General features: G+C 41.9%; 1 protein-coding gene across 1 annotated transcript in view; it reads right to left on the bottom strand.

The window, feature by feature from the left end:
• Window positions 1-588: 588 nt before the first annotated feature.
• LOC103107562 (serine/threonine-protein phosphatase 2A 55 kDa regulatory subunit B beta isoform) overlaps window positions 589-17,442 on the bottom strand; it is a gene marked incomplete at its 5' end in the record, with an annotated part of 74,251 nt that continues 57,397 nt past the window's right edge. The window contains one exon of the mRNA XM_060184422.1: window positions 589-870. Coding sequence (XP_060040405.1) covers window positions 604-870 — 267 coding nt within the window. The remainder of the gene's footprint in view (window positions 871-17,442) is intronic.

Genomic DNA, 17,442 nt, shown 5'->3' with positions numbered 1-17,442 from the left:
CTCCACTTCACTGGATTTTAGCTAACCATAAAATCATACACTATGACATTGTTATATTAATTCTATGCCCTTAATGGGTAAAGACTGGACATAACAGGAACTTGGGGATCATTAATAGTCTCACTTGTTTGATGGAAAGTTTGTTGTTCTGGTGGTTGGATAGATATGTTCTGCCTGGGAAAATTCACCGAGCTGTACAATTAAAATGAGAGTCTATGAATAAAGTTCTCACTGTATACTTAAAAACCAATAAATGGAAGCCATTATTATTTTCATCATTATGAAACAATGAAAACCACCTCATGGGTCCACATTTGTTATGGTGGGGACTTAAGAATTCTTCAACAAGAGGAAGGAACATGACTGAATACTAGTGTCTTGTCATACAGCTGATAAGGTTACATTTTGTTTTAATTCCTGATAGAGAAAGGTCTCTGTATGAAAGAACTGATTCAGAATTCCAATCCAAAGCCAGTCCTAGCCCACTTCTTATAATTCAATTCTTTTTCAACGTTGCTGTCATCAAAGAGTATCATATTTGCCAGTGTAATTTACAAGGAAAAAGCCCCCCCCCCCTACAAGTGTTAGGCATGGTAGTTGTGATTATTCACTCCTATTCCATATCCCACAAGCCTGCTCATACCTGAATACTGACTCAGGCCAACTGGTAGTGACCACAAGGAAAAGGATACTAAAACTTTGATTGGTTATTTCAAAGTTCCATAGGTTAATCCTCAGGTCATCAGCTGACATGTAGGTTTCATAGTCGCTGTTGACAGAGATGGAGTTGATGTGATAAGTATGTGCGTTGGAAAATACTCTTCGAGGGGTGGCCTCCACCATCAGGTCCATGGGTCTGAGGACAGGCACCTGGGAGACAAGAGAAACAGATCACTTCAGAACTAAAGCTCTTCACTAAGAACATGTATGTTGATGTTCTTTATTGTCACACACAAAACCAAAACCACATTAAAGAAGTTTAGAGTGGGGCTTGGTGGTGGTTTATCTCACTGAATGTACATGCTATAATGTATGAGGGCCTCTGTCCCTACTTTATGGAGACAGCTTCATGAGGGGTGAAGCTGTACTGCAGATCTCTCTCTCTCTCTCTCTCCATATATATATACACACACACACACATATATATACATATATTAATGTGTATATCTATATATCTATATTTATATATCTCCCCCTTCTGTCTCAATTTCTGTCTTTATCCAATAAAAATAAATAATAAAGGAAGCCTGGAGTTAGAGGAGACTGATACATCACAAATTACTACTGTTCCCTTTGGCTTATTTTATTTCTACCCTTCTCAAAAGATGTCAAATGTCATCAACACTTAACCTTGATGGGAAATTTCACCCTTTATAGATTCCAGCTTCCCCTCCCCCCCAGGTGGCCTTATCTCAGGGAACTTGGAATCCATGGTGAGGTCATTAGCTTTCAGAGCTATGCTGCAGATCCGTCCTTCATTTATTCTTATTTCTACTCCTCCTTCTCTTCCTTTTTTTTTTTTTTCTTTCCACAGAGCACTGTTCAGCTCTGGCTTATGGAGGTGCAGGGGATTGAACCTGGGGTTTCCAATCATTATTCTCAATTTCCCCCCTTTACTCTCCTATCTTGGTTTTAAAATAAAAAATCCCTTTTATAAGAGAATTGGCATAAATTTTAGAAATACCTAGTTTAGCTTTAATGAAAATGTATCCTTCAAGGCTTTGAGAGTCTAGACATCATCCTGCCTCATCTTTTTGGGAAAGCTTAGAATCACCCCAAATTTAATTTTGTTGGTTTATTATATTATCATATGCAAGTGTGTGTGTGGGGGGTATAAGAGCACTGCTCTGCCATTTACGATGCTAAGAGTTTTTTTTTTTTTTTTGGTGGTGTTGGTGAGTGACTGTAGGATCCTACACACTCAATGTATGTGACTGACTGGCTAAGCCATCTCTTATAAGTCAAGCTTTAAATAGATCAAATTCAATTACAAATATAGAGGGGACTCTATACTTGGAAAAGTCGTGCTTTCTTCTTGTTGTCTTAACGTACCAGCTAGTTAGTGTCCACTTTGTCACTCAAAACTATCCCTATTTGAGCAAACATATAGTTACCTTACTATAAGGTAAAGACAAATATTATATTGTCACATTTTTTATAAATATAAAAGATACTCAGTACTTGTTGAATGAATGATGACAAGTAAATTTTTCTGTACTACAGATGAGACTCAGCCTGTTCTTTCTGGTAAGTGTGAGGTAGGTATGTGTGTGTGTGTGTGTGTGTGTGTGTGTGTGTGTTTTGTGATGCTAGAGATCAAATCCATGGATATATCTCTATATCATGTCCTTAATTTTTTTTTTTTTGCCTCCAAGGTTATCACTGGGGCTCAATGCTTCCACTACAAATCCAAATGGGGGCCATTTTCCCCATTTAAAAAATTTTTTAATTTTAATTTATTTATAAAAAGGGAACATTGACAAAACCATAGGATAAGAGGTGTATAACTTCACACAATTCCCACCACCAGAACTCCGTATCTTATCCCCTCCCCCGATAACTTTCCTGTTCTTTAGTTAGGATCTCATGCTGCATGGTCTAATATGTCTAATATTTTATCTACTGTACCACCTCTTGGGCTCTCTCTCTCTTTTTTATGTGAAAACATTAGCCCAAGAGTGGTAAAGCACTGGCAATAGCAACAACATGTTCAAAATATACAAAAGTCCTGTGATCTAGAGTAAAATAGGGCAAGAATGCGGTAGCCATTTGTATTTGAGACAGAGGGCATGATAGGAACTATGAAGGGAGAAGTGTCAGGGTAGCTTAAAAAGCAACCCCAAGAAAGACTTGTCATTACCCTGAAAGCAATGGGAAGAAATCAGAAGATTTGTAATGACTGTGCAATCAGGTTCAAAGTTTTACTAGGGCATTCAGGATGTGCACTGGAGAACAGATTAGCTAAATAAGGAGGTAGAACCTTGAAAAGGAAGGTAATATAAATGGAGGAAGCAGCATAATGGTGATGCAGCAGACTTTCATGCTTGAGGCTCTGAAGTCTTAAGTTCAATCTCCTGGTCCACCATAAACCATAAGCCAGAGGTAAGAAGGAGGAGGAGGATAGGAAGGAGAGGAAAAGAAAGAGAAGGAGGAGGAAAAAGAGAAGAAAATAAAGAAAGGCAATAGGCAAAGGACACTAATTAAAGCCACAGATAATTAAGGACTAATGAATTAAAAAAATTGTGACTTTGCCCTAAGGGACTTTTAAGTATCTAATGATTGACTCAGTGTCAGTCACTCTCCATATATCACCTAAGGCTACACAGCACCTCTGAGAAATAGGTACTAATAGTACACAGCACTATAGCAAAGAGAAATCTATTCAAGCTCAGAGAGGCTAAGTCATAGGCCCACGGTTCTTCAGTCATGGAGGCAGAGCCAGAATTTGATCTCAGTGCTGATGGGGCTGCACAACTAATGCTCTTCCCACTATATCCTGTCACACTGGTTTGCTGGAAAAGCTGTGATGCAGTTTTACATAGAAAAATATAGAAAATGGGGCCAGGTGATGGCACACTGGATTAAACGCACATAGTATGAAGTGCAAGGACCCAAGCAAGGATTCCAGTTCGAGCCCCTGGCTCCCTACCTACAGGGGGTTTGCTTCACAAGGGTGAAGCAGGTCTGCAGGTGTCTTTCTCTTTCCCTCTCCTCTCAATTTTTCTCTGTCCTATCCAATAAAAAATGTAGAAAATGACCACCAGGAACAGTAGATTTGTAGTGCAGGCATCAAGCCTCAGTGATAGCCCTGAAGGGGGAAAAAAAAAAAGAAGAGAAAGAAAAACTAGAAAATATGCCATGACTTTTCTAACAACCCAGTATCAACCAGGGACTTTTTTCCCCCCTTGCATCTTACTAGTGATGCAAGGAAACTGCCAGGATTTATGGAAGCTATACTATTCTTGATAGTAATGGTTGTGGAGGCAGTCATAGTGTTGTCTGGTTCAAATGCATCTAGAAATCTCAGGTGTTGGCAGTATTCATAAAATCTGAATAGGGTGTCTATTCTGCATGCTCTTAGAAACATGCCCTGCTTTCATATTTTGTCATAAAGGAGCTCCCTACCCTTTGAGAGCCTTTGAGAGATATCAGCTTCCTCTGTCCTCCCTTCTATCCCCAACCAGGTAATGAGTTCAAAGGAGGCTCCCTGGGGCCACAGAAGAAATGGAATCTGGGAGGACTTCCTGGAGCTCCTCTTCCCTGGTTGCCTTCATTACTGCACAGCATCTGTAGAGGTTTCCCGTGGCTGTGGTGACAGGGACGGGAGTGTGACAGCCAGGATCAAGGGACGTTACAAAGCGGGAACTGCCAGCCCAGAGCCTTGGCTTAATTTGACAGGCCTGCCTGCTAATTCAGGCTGACATTTTCCATGATGTACCACTTAATGGGGAAGGCTGCATGGAGGCAGCTGGGGATGGGGCCTCGAAGGCTGTGCCCAGAGAATGCAAGGGGCTGGGTGTCATTCATGGTTTTGCTCTTTGCCATCCCTGTGCCCATGATGAGGCTTGTCCACTGCTCAGTGACAGCCCTTGTCAGAAGGCAGAAGGAGGGCTGGCAGGTCGAGGTGATTAGGGTGGCAGATTAGCCAACCCTGCTGGGACTGAGTTTTCTCTGCTCTGGCCATATACAAGTAGTCTTCCATTTTGTGTTCCATTCCTGAAACTCGGCTGATAAACAAATTTGTTAATAAGCGAGGACTCATCCTTACTGGTATTTGGGGCAAGATGTACTGGTATCAGGTGGGTCTTTTTTTTTTAATTTTAATTTTTATTTATTTATTCCCTTTTGTTGCCCTTGTTGTTTTATTGTTGTAGTTATTATTGTTGTTGTCGTCGTTGTTAGATAGGACAGAGAGAAATGGAGAGAGGAGGGTAAGACAGAAAGGAGGAGAGAAAGATAGACACCTGCAGACCTGCTTCACCGCCTGTGAAGCGACTCCCCTGCAGGTGGGGAGCCGGGGTTTGAACCGGGATCCTTATGCCGGTCCCTGTGCTTTGCGCCACCTGCGCTTAACCCGCTGTGCTACAGCCCAACTCCCACGTGGGTCTTTTAAACTGTTTTTTTCCTCCCACCAATGCCTGTACAGTTTCACGGTTCCCAGGGCAATTTGCTTTCTTTTTGACAGAGGGGGAGAGAGACGGGGAGGAGAGACACCTGAACCATAACTCCACTGCTCATGAAGCTTCCCCTCTGCAGCAGTGTGGAGTGATCAGAACACCAGTCAGGGGTGGAGGGTAGAAAGCATAATGGTTATGCAAACAGACTCTCATGCCTGAGGCTCCAAAGTCCCAGGTTCAATCCCCCACAACACTGTAGGCAGAGCTGAACATTGCTCTGGTAAAAAACCAACAAACAACAACAACAGAAAACCAACCAACCAAACAAATAAAAAACTCTGTCAGATAATGTCTTGGGTACAAGAGGGCATCCTGAGAGTCTGGCTGCTGTGAAGTGTGCTGAGGTAGTTTGCTCGTTACATCAGAGGGACACAAAGAACTGTGAGAGTCACTGGGCTCCCTACTCTCACTTCATTCATACCTACCCACCTCAACCAGCACACTCTTGCCAACCATGCATTCAGCTGGTTGCTTAGGGTGCTTCAGACCTCTAGGCCATTCACCAAGTGAGCTGTCAGCCATACCCCAACAGTGAGCTCGGTGGTTCTAATGCCCCCTCTTGTGCACTAGAGCCAAGAACCAGGAAGAGTAAGCAATTTGTCTAAAGTCACCCAGCCAGCACCCCAGAGTGCCTTTTAACTCTAGAGTCTAAGCTTTAGTTGCTCTGCTTTCTGGGTCCCCAAAGAGCACATGGCTGTGGTGGGGGGTGGGTGGGTGAGGTGTGTAGAGATACATGAGTCTGGGCCACCCATGCTTTAACTGCAGGTGCTGCCCAGCAAGGAAGGCCCAACTAGCCCTGTATCTCCTGGGGAAGTTGAGGGAGCCCATGGAGAGAAGAAGCCTTCTTAGTCAGGCAGGATTGCTAGGGCTTGTGGGAATCCTACAGGCTGAAATGAGGCAGAGTGGGCAGAAAGAGAGGAGATGAGGGGGACCAGCCTGTGCAAAAGGCCACAGGAGAGAGGACAAAGCACACCTGTGGGCATGTGCTTCACTGACGCACTTCCTGTGCTGGCCATTCCTGAGTCCCCTCCGTACCATTATATGCATCCATAGACCCCCCCTCTTTAACAGGTGGGTTCTAGAGGCTGGGACAATTCTATGAGTCCTGCTTTTGTGGGGTGTAAATGTCTGTGTGCAAATGTGTATCAAGAAAGCCTGGGTCAAGTATGGGAGCTGGGAATGGAGGGTCTGGATTTGGAGAGGGCTGGTCATGCAAAGTGATGTGAGACCTGAATGAAGAAGCGTCGTGTGGCTCCAGGGGGAGCACCCCAGGAAGAGGGAACAACAGGGTGAAGGTCCTAACGTTGATGTTTTGAGAGGAGAATAGGCAAGGACCTTTTGTGACGAGAGCGATGAGTTAAAAAGTAAATAAAAAAGAGGGAGTGGGTGGTGGTATACTCAGTTGAGCACATGTGCAAGGACTCAGATTCAAGCCCCTGTTCCCCACCTGCAGGGGAAGCTTCAGGAGGGGTCTTTCTTAGTTTCTCCCTTTATACTTCCCCCTTCCCTCCCAAATGATCCCTGTCTATTCAATAATAAACAAATATTTCTTTTATTATCTTTAATAAAACACCTGCACATGAAACACCTGCAGCACTGCTTCACCACTCCAAAAGCTTTCCCCCTGCAGGTGGGGACTGGGAGCTCAAACCTGGGTGCATTGTAACATGTGCACTCAACCAGCTGTGTCACCACCCGGACTCAATAATATTTCTTTCCTTTCTTTTTTCTTTTTCTTTTTTTTTTAAAGGAGAGTGGAAGGAGAGATTAATTAGTACTCAGGGCTGGATCACTGGTATCTTTGTGAAGGTGAGAATACTCAGGTCACTGCGTGGCACTGATTCTCCTTGCTGACTTTCCCTTGTCCATTCCCCCTTCCCTTCCCACCCCCTTGTTATTGTTAGTAGTGGTGTATATAAGTGGCTTCACTGCTCCCTGCCTGATTTTTCAATTCAGACAGACACAGAGAGGGAGAGACATACAGAATAAGATCTTCTGCTGTTGCTGTGACACTCTCCCATGCTGAGGCTCAAACCTGGTCCACACACATGGCAAGGCACACACCCTACTTGGTGGGTATCACCCTCCTTTCAGCCTTTCTTCCCATAGCTTCCTGCTATCTTTCCAGCTTCTTGTTTTGGGACGCTCAAGTTCATGCTATTTCCCAGAGCCTATTTACCAACAAAATGAGTGCTGCTGTCAACTGGCTTATTTGGGGATTCTTCACAATGTTCCACAGCACCTAAGCAGTGCTGGCAGGTCACAGCTTGCAGAGACACATGCTGAAAGGGGAGCAGATTCCGTGAGGCATCCTCACCTCCCACTTAAACTACATCTGTGAAGACACACAGCAGGGAGTGGCTGGAGGTGAGGACACAAGGGGCTCTGTATACAGACTCTTCACAGAGAAAATACAGCAGCCCTGTCTGCCATGGTGACCCCTCCAGCAATCCTGTGAGCTGACAGATTCAAAGCGAGACTCAGAGAGAGAAATAATGACCAGGCAGGAAGCTCAAGAAAAGAAAGGGAATGGAGAAAGAAGGGAGGGAGATGTCCATTTGCAGGAAGAGGAGGAGGTGGAGAGATTTTCTTTGGTCACTTTGGTTCAATATCTGTTTTATTTAACAAGAGACATTGGGAAGGAAGAGGAGACAGGGAGTGAGACAGAGAGACAGACACCTGCAGCACTGCTTAACAACCTGTGAAGCTTCTCCCTGCAGGTGGGGGCCGGGGACTTGAACTGGGGTTCTTGAATACTATAATGCGTGTGCTCAACCAGGTGTGCCACCACCTGGGGGCCCCACTGTTGTTAAAAACCCTCAACATAATATTGCTAACAATTTAAATCCAGGCTTGCCTCCATCACCTGATGTTCTTACCTCCTTCTCCCAATAATGGAAATTATGTTGAGACAGGATTTATTAAGGTCCTGGGCTTAGCTGGATTCATTATCATCAATTATTAGGAAGTGCTGTTAGGATTGTTGTGACCACCCACACACCGGCCCCAGATTAAACCTTCAGATGGCATGTACTAAGCATTTACTCCATGCTAGGCAGTCACTACAGAGTCTCTTTAGCTTGGGGTGGGGAAAACAATAGGCACACTCTTACCCTTTCCTCTTTAGATCCAGTCCTTTTGGAAATCTCAAACCAGAGCTGGTTGATCTAGAAAAGATACAGATGAGAACTGTCTGCCTTATTCTCAGTACCAGGTGTTCATCACTGACCCTGGTGCTTGTGGATCTGGGTTGCTGATCCATGGAGAATCTGGAGTAACTATACTTTCCCATCTAGAAGTACTAGATGGCAAAGCAGGGGACAGACTTGGGAGCCACAGAGTCTAGTCTTCAAGTTTTGTTTGCCATCACCTCAGAGGGAAAGATACCACAGTACCAAAGCTTTCCCCTGGAATCCCATGTGGTACTTACTCCCATTGGTGTGGGGTTTGAATTTAGATTGTTCACATGACAAGTCTCTAGTCCCAGACTTCACTTTCAAAGAATAGGAAGTAAGTGCTCTTAAAAATGAGATCTATATAAACCTATGTTCATAGCAGCACAATTTGTAATAGCCAAAACTTGGAACCAACCTAGATGTTCAACAAGTGATGAGTGATTTAAAAAAAGTTGTGGTATATAGACATAATGGAATACTACTCAGCTATTAAGAATTATGAGTTCACCTGCTTTACTTCATCTTGGAGGAGCTTGAAGGAATTGTATTAAGTGAGATACATCAGGAAGAGAAGGATGAATATGGGATGACCCACTCATAGACAGAAATTGAGAAATAAGAACAGGAAGAGGAAACACAAAGCAGAACTTGTACTGGGGTTTGATGTATTACACTAAAGAAAAGTACTCTGGGGGGAGGGAACTTTCAGGTTCTGGTGCATGATGTTGGCGGAAGACTTAGGTTAGGGCTGAGAGTGTTTTGCAGAAAACTGAGAAATATTACACATATATCCACAACTGTATTTACTCTAAAACACCAATCCCTCCAATAAAAAAAGAGGGAAAAAAAAAAAAAGAGAAAACCACTGAGTGGTACTGTCAGTATTCCTATTCCAAAGCCACACAATACAATCTTGAAACAAGAGTGTGTGATGACTTTTCTCCACAAGAACCATGTGAAATGGTATTTAAGAATTACATTTCCTCATCTCTAATTTCCACATACTTTCTTTTCTAAAATCAAGTCTTCTTGGGAGACCCTCATGGCCTAGCATCTCCTTCTCCTCTTTTAAAATTACATATGTTCACCTATCCTGAATCTTATGAGGGCTTACTATCTAAGGTATAAATAGTTCATGGACCATGATGCCAACCTGACTTCCCTGGGCAGACAACCTCACCAATGTGTCCTGGAGCCCCACCTCTCCAGAGCCCTGCCCCACTGGGGAAAGATAGAAACAGGCTGGGAGTAGGACTGACCTGCCAACACCCCTGTCCAGTGGAGAAGTAATTATAGAAGCCAGACCGTACACCGTTTGCACCCCCTAATGATCCTGAGTCCATACTGTGAGTTAAGTCCTATCATATTACAGGCAACTGGCTCAAGTTGTAAGTGAAAACCATCCACCCATTGAGAATGCATCTTCTATTGTAGTGCAGAGTAAGCAATTCTGGAGTCACACAGGCCATGGTTTGAACCCTGGTTAGACTATCTACCAGCTACATGGTCTTGGATTGGTGACTTGCTCTTTCTTCATGTCAGGACTCCCTTTTATGATAGAGCTGTGATTCTCTCAGCAGTGTTGTTGAGAAAGCATAGCTCTGGGTCTGATACTAAGAACCTAACAAAGACATACTTGTGGAGTACTGTGAGCCTTGATGGTGCTAAACACATCATGCTATGTCTTGAACCACCACAGTGCCCTTCAGAGGGAGGTGGTGATATTATTCCCTCTTTATAGAGATAGAATAGGAGGTAAGAAGTCTTGTTCATGATCATTATTCAGTAAGGGAGTTGCCTTTTGAACAGCAGTATTCTGACTCCAGCCCTTATAGTAGCATTTATTAGATTTGCTACCATTAACTTCCAATTGTTAAAAAGAAAAAAAAAAAGAAGCAGAGATATATCCCAGGGAAACACAAGCTTCTCTTGTGTTTCCCTAGGGAATTCAATCATGATAATAGAAGTTAGCATTCCTCAGAAAAAGCGAGCAGTAGAATGGTTGTTGGATAGCAATTAACTTCATTTAAAAAAAAACAAACAAATAACCCAAAAAGCTTTTCTGGTTAGGAGATTTCTAAATAGCTTCTGTCCACATTGTCATGAAAAGCTTAAACAATATGGCTGTTCATCCAATTAGCAAATGAACCTAGGGGGTAGAGGCTGGCATTACATGTACCCATTATTAAAGGGTAATTCAGTGTAACAAACCACATCGTGTATGTACAAAGACTGTCAAATAAAATAAACCACTAACAAATTAAATTACTTTCTGTTTTCAGTGGGAAGAATGCCAGTCATTTTTCATTCTAAAATATATGCATCTTAATTCCACTAAATGAGAGAGAGAGAGAGAGAGAGAGAGAGAGAGAGAAAGAGAGAGAAAGAAGAGAGAGGAGAGAGAGGGGGCGGGGAGAAACATAGAAAAGCTTCCTGTGTTATCTGGAGGGGAGGTTTATTTTCCAATAGGCATGTCTTACCTGGTCCTGGGACATTCCCTCTGGGAGAATTAATGAAGCCTTACAACTCAAAAAACTTGTTTCTTCTGTAGATCAATGGTGGATGGAGTTCAAAAAGCAGGAGCAATAGGCTGGCTTGGGTTTACTGTGACATATCAGAGCTGTTGTTTCCAGAATGAAACTGCCACTCAACAGTACCTTGCCAGAAACCCCTGGGAGTCCTATCCAAATAATCTAATTTTTAGATTTCTCTTCTTGTACCCTTCAGCAGTCTCAATATGTCCCTGATCCCTGGCTTTGTCACATAGATTGAAATAATCCTGGGAGGAAAAACCCCTTTGCACCAAGTCAGGCTTTGTGCATCAGGTTCTTAAATATCTTAAAATTACATTATCTCATCTGACAAACATTTATTAAGTGCCAATCACACTGCTGTAGGTGGTTCGTGTACAAAGTGAACACAATCCATTAGTTGAAGCTCTCAGAGTCTAATGGGAGGAAAGATACTGGTGCTGAAAGGGAGAAGCATGCTGTTATAAATTGCCACTGATGTTACGGGGAAATGGATATTGTTCCAAGAGAAGAAAAAAATATTTGTTTCATTAAAAAACATAAGAGCCTTAATTTAGATATAGGAATCAAACAAACTGTTTTCAAAGGAATGACATCTCACTTCTCCAAACCAGGGCCTAAAGCAGTTTCTGAATCAGTGGCTCTAAACTGGACACAATTTTGCCACTTGAAAATGTCTAGAGACATTTCTGATTGTTCAGGAGAGGTGATGTTACTGGCATCCGGTGGGCAGACAGACCAGAGATGCTGCTCTGTGTCCTATGGTGTATAGGACAGTGAGTTGGCACAAACTATTAGCTGGGCCTAATTGTCAACAGTTTTGAGGCTGAGAAACAGGTTTCTAGGAAACTCTTCTGGAACCTAGTCTACATCTAGGAAAGACACAAAAAGACCCAATGTGAACTTCCACTATGAGTACAAATGTCCCAGTTTGCAAGGATGTTCTGGGTTTAAAACTCTCTCTCTCAGAAAGACTTATCCCTTATTTCCAGCTATAAGAATAGCTCACAACCTGTGAATGCTGCCTTTTATATTAAATCCAATGCATCAAAAATAATTTTTTTGCCAGACTAACAATTTCACGCTTTCACTGTCTTTGACTCCTTTTGGCCTCTCTATGGAAAAGAGGGGGAAAATATCTTTTCTTCAGAAGATAGACTCACTATCTAATTACTCATCCATGCAGCAGCCTGTAATTCTGCCAGTTTTATCTTATTATTTTTTTTTCCCTCCCAGACACTTCCATTTTCTGCCAACATTGCTTTTTCTCAAAGTCTGTTTCTCTGTTCATTGCCTTTCCTGTTATTTCCCTTGATGGTTCTCTATGCACAATTCCATAGGAAAGAAGGAGATGCCTTAAAATATCCAAGTAGAGGAAAATCTCAATGAATATACAGAGGGATGCAAGGGGACTGGGTGGGAAGAGACAATAGTGTAATTTTTGGTGAGACTGGTTAGCACTGAATCACAAAACATGCTTTTGTTTTGTTTTTCAACAGCTACTGCTGAAAGTATTTCTAAAATCTGTCAGTACCTATTCAACATTACATTAAATATCACTGACTCATTAGACTAGGGTCACTAGGTTCTCAGACAAAAAAAAATCTGTTATTTATCACTGCAGAACATACTTAACTAGAAGATAAATATAAAATTGATACTAACTTCAAGAACTGGCAGTTATGAGATATCATTTACACTAACAAGGCACATCTCTTAATAACCTTGAAATGCCAAAACATACAAAAAAAAAGTAGGGTGTCAGTTTGCTCCCCACCAACAGATGGCGGTAGCGATCACTAGTGATACTTCTGTTTAATAAACTCCCTCAAGATTTATGAGAGATTAGCTTTGGAGTGAGAGAACTGTAATAATAGGAAGTAGCTAAGGAGAGTATCTAAGTCTAAGTAGACACTATTTCATTAGGAACTTTATACTGACTCACTGCAGACTATTGTGTACTTTTGCTTTCAGGTATATATTTTGCCCTAATTTATGGATAGATGTGAACATATGCTCTATCTCATGGGACCTGGTCTATATCTAGGTTTTGGGACTTTGTTAAAGGAAGTGAGCCATCTGGAATGGAATTAGAGAATACTATGAAAGGAAACTAGTATAGCCACAGGCCCTTTGGAATATAACTAAAATATGCCTACTAGCTATCTATAAAATGGAGGACCCCCCCCCCCCAACACTTCATCTGCACTATTCCAGTCTTTAGGTTCATGATTGGTCAATTTTTTTGGCTTTGTATTATTTATTTATTTTTTTGTATTTATTTATTTTCCCTTTTGCTGCCCCTCTTTTTTTATTGTTGTAGTTATTACTGCTGTTGTTGTTGATGTCGTCACTGTTGGATAGAACAGAGAGAAATAGAGAGGAGAGGAGGGGGAGAGAAAGACGCCTGCAGACCTGCTTCACCACTTGTGAATCGACTCCCTTGCAGGTGGCTCGAACCAGTAACCAACTCCCTGGCTTTGTATGTTAACTCTTTTTTCAGCCACCAGGTTCCAGATGCTAGCATGATTCCAGCCAGACTTCCCTGGACAGACAACCCCACCAATATGTCCTGGAACTCTGTTTCCCCAGAGCCCTGCCCCACTAGGGAAAGAGAGAGGCAGGCTGGGAGTATGATCGACCTGTCAATGCCCATGTTCAGCGGGGAAGCAATTATAGAAGCCAGACCTTTGACCTTCTGCATCTCACAATGATCTTGGGTCCATACTTCAAGAGGGTTAAAGAATAGTTTGAAAGCTATCAGGGGAGGGCATGGGATACAGAGTTCTGGTGGTGGGAATTGTGTGGAACTGTACCCCTCTTATCCTATAGTTTTGTCAATGTTTCCTTTTTATAAATAAAATTAAAAAATTATGAGAGAGAGAGAGAACACCCAATGGTTCTTATCCTTGACTGTATGCTAGAATAAAATGTAGGCTCTTAATACAAACTGATGACTGGGCTCAACTAGTCATCAGTTAAGCCCAAATATCTGTGAGTGGAACACAAGTGCTGGTATTTTGAAAGCCCCTATACTCCTGGGTTCCTAATATATAAAGTTAGGGCTGAGATACAATAAATCAGAGACTAAATGGAATATTTTCCATGTATCAAATTCTTATTAAGAGTCTGTTTATTGGCATATGGGGCAGTAAGTAAGATTATTCTTATGGTATTATAAAAATTATAATTATTAAATTATAAAATTTTGCTCTAATGCAAAAATGTTATGATTTAAAAATAGATAAAATAGAATAATTTATAGAAGACAGAAATGACAGGAAAAGGGTTTATATTAATAATATACAAAGAGTTCCAAAAATGGATAAAATAATGGCAACTCAAGATACAGTGAAAGGGCTTGGGCAGAGAACTTAAGAGAAAAAAGTAAAAAGAAATATATAGAAATAAGCTAACTTTGCTACTAGTCAAGGAGATAATTTTTTTTCAATCTTTAATCTTACAGATAAAGTCCATTAACCTTCATTTTATTTATTAGATATTTACTTATTAAAACATACTACATGCCAGCCATTGTCCTAATACTCCTAACATACTGCTCAGACCAGTTTCATGAGGCGACCAGAGAAGTAGCTCAGTGGGTAGATTGTAGGACTTGCATGCCTGAGGGCCAGGGTTCCATCCCTGGCACCACAATGCAATTCTAACAAAAATTTCTATAAGGTAAGTTTTCATATCATAGCTCTTTTCGTAGATGAAGATTAATAAGCACAAAGCAATAATTTGCCTAGGTTGAAAGTCACACAGCAAGTGTATTTTAAATACTAGGGTATTTTAGCCCAGACCATCCTCACTCTTCATTACTCTGCCAGGCTTCCTTCTCAGTACTTTCTCTACTCAGAAAAAAAAAAATTACAATGATTGCAAACATTCTGAAGATAAGCACAAAGAAATGGGATTTGCTGGGAGATGTTCACTGTTGATTCAGAAATAGCCATTAAAGCAAAATAAAGCACAATTTAAAAAGTAATCAGTAATTTTATAGAGATTTACAAGACTATAAGATATTAGGGGTATAGTTCCTCACCACTCCCAATAAAGATTTGTGCTGCCCCCCCCAACCATTCATAGTTCTCCCAAGGCCTTAAAAGACAAGTTGGATTTATTTTTTTAAGTTCATGCATTTCAATTTCTCTATATTCCAAGTATGAGTAAAACCATCCTATAGTTATCTTTTACCTCCTTAGTTATTTCACTAAGCACAGTCACCTCCAATTCCATCAATTTTATCTCAAAGGACACAATATCGTCCATTTTATATATAAAACACACATCTTTTAACTAATCCTACTTCAGTGGAAACTACCCCACAAAAACAAAACCTCAGTATGCAACATACTGCAGTAGTATGTTGGAGAACATCTGCTACAACATTATTGTTAGTCACAATTGCCTCAAAGCAAAATATGGAAACAGCATGAGAAACAAGAAGGCTGATTTAATCAGCTGTAGTATATTTATGTCTTAGAATTTCTGAAGATATTTCAAAGAAGATTAATGATATAGAGGGTATCTCTATTATTGAGCAAAATACTCCTCAGTATGAATAGCATGATTTAGCTTTATACAAACAAGACGAAAAGCATATCCATCCAATAAGGTTAGTATGTTTGTGTAGGCATAGACAAAGTAGTGGAGAGACACACTGTGGGTCTGATATGTGTTTGAGCATGGATGGCTGGACCACCTCCCCCCCGGAAGTTCATCTGTCAGTCTCCCCTTGGCATGCCAGCCTTCTGGTTGAGCGAGATGTGACAAGAGTACACGGGGGATTTCCAACTTTCCTATCAGTCTCGCCGCATCACCCACCCCTCCCCCTTTCTGATGGGCTTCGCCTTCCTTATATTTCTATTTCCCTGTTCCTGCATTACCATCCATACCCTCTAATTGCCTTGCTCTCTTTTCACTTATAAAGAGATATTGAACTCATTGGCCAGCTGACTACTTCACTGCACAGCTACCCCTTTATAAACTTGTAACTTCGTTAATAAAGATGTTCTGTTCCCCGCAACAGGACCCTAAAAAGGTTTGTGTATTATCTGCTGCCATGGTATGCTGGAAGACCTCTTTAGCGAGCTCACTCCTGCCTCGTTTCCCCCCAAAGAATCCCAACATCTGACGCACATCTGGCACCCAATGTGGGCACCCCAACAACACACATCAAATTGGTAATATCAGTCATTATCTGGAGATGGGAAGCGACAGGAAAGTATCATTTGCCTTGCTGCTGTAGCCATGAATTATATCTGTAAAGTACCAAAGAAAGAAAGGAAGGAAGCCAGAACAGGCTTAGAAATAAAGACAGAGATACAGAGAGACAGAGTTAAAGACACCACAGCACTGAACCTGCCCCCAGTGAACCACCCCAGTGGCTTGAATCTGGGTCTTGTGAATGACAAACTAGGCACTCTGCCAAGGAAGCTACTTACTTGTCTTCTTCCTTCTATACTGGTGTCTTCCTGGGAAAATTTTAAGCAGCTATGAGTTTGTTTTCCCATTCCTGTTCCCTAAACTGCCTCTTGATCTGCACCCTGGCTTCAAGAGAGCAGTCCACTCCCTTCCACTACATAACAGGTCTTCAGCTATTTGAGCTATCTCTCAACTCATCTTATGCTGGGAATACTGTGAGAACCAGGTTGAGTGTGGTGAGGCTTTTCCCATTGAAAAGTGGGGAACTGAGGAAACGAATCTTCCTGTCAGACTCCCTCTTGTGAGGTTGAGCTTGGAAGAGGCACAGACTCAGTTTTTTGCTTCCCTGTCAGCCCCTCCCTGTCTCCAGAAACCCTGCATTTTTCTGCCTCCAGGGACCTGGCATTCCTTAAAACATTAAGCCAGCCTCCCTGCTTCACCCTGCATTCCTTGATACAATGGCCCGCCCTTTTATTATCTACTTATCAATGTTCTGCTTTGTCTAATAAATGATGTAAGGCCTCCTCCCTATTTCCCTACAGGGTATTATTAATCCTACCAGTTAAATCCCTAGCAACAGTTGCTAAGGCAGTCCCTACCTTTCCCAGCCCCTTTTACCTTTCTCTGCCCCTTTCCTAACCATGTATGGCATTGTCAAGCCACTTCCATTTCCAACTTGGGGTCTTCCATTTTTCATTCTGGAGGAGGGTGTACACATTGACCAGGCTGGCTGATGCCAGCCCTTGTGGTTTGCACCACGTGGCTTAGCACGGTATGCTAAGGTGCTTGGATGAATAAAGATTTGAACAGCCTAGCCACCACGAGTTTGGTTCCTGGGTTATCTCTTTCTCGAGTTGCTAGCCCGACAATCCCACTGTCCCTTCAATAAGTTGCATTAAAACATACCTCTAGTCTTCCTACTTCTCTCATGGTGGTCTAGAACTTTACCTCTTTGATTGCTTTAAGTTACTCAACACAATCTACCCGCTATGAACACAGAGGGCCCTGTATTCTTTTGCACAAGACACGTGCTTTCTACCTATGTAGCTTAAAACTGTTTTACCTTTGTATAATCCTCTTTGTTAACTAAAACTCCCAGGTTTTTTTCTTGCCAAGTCAATTAATGTG

The sequence above is a fragment of the Erinaceus europaeus genome, unplaced genomic scaffold (genome assembly GCF_950295315.1).
Source record: "Erinaceus europaeus unplaced genomic scaffold, mEriEur2.1 scaffold_423, whole genome shotgun sequence".
NCBI lineage: Eukaryota > Metazoa > Chordata > Mammalia > Eulipotyphla > Erinaceidae > Erinaceus > Erinaceus europaeus.
Note: the sequence above shows the minus strand (reverse complement) of the source record. Positions and strands in the feature narration are given on the sequence as shown.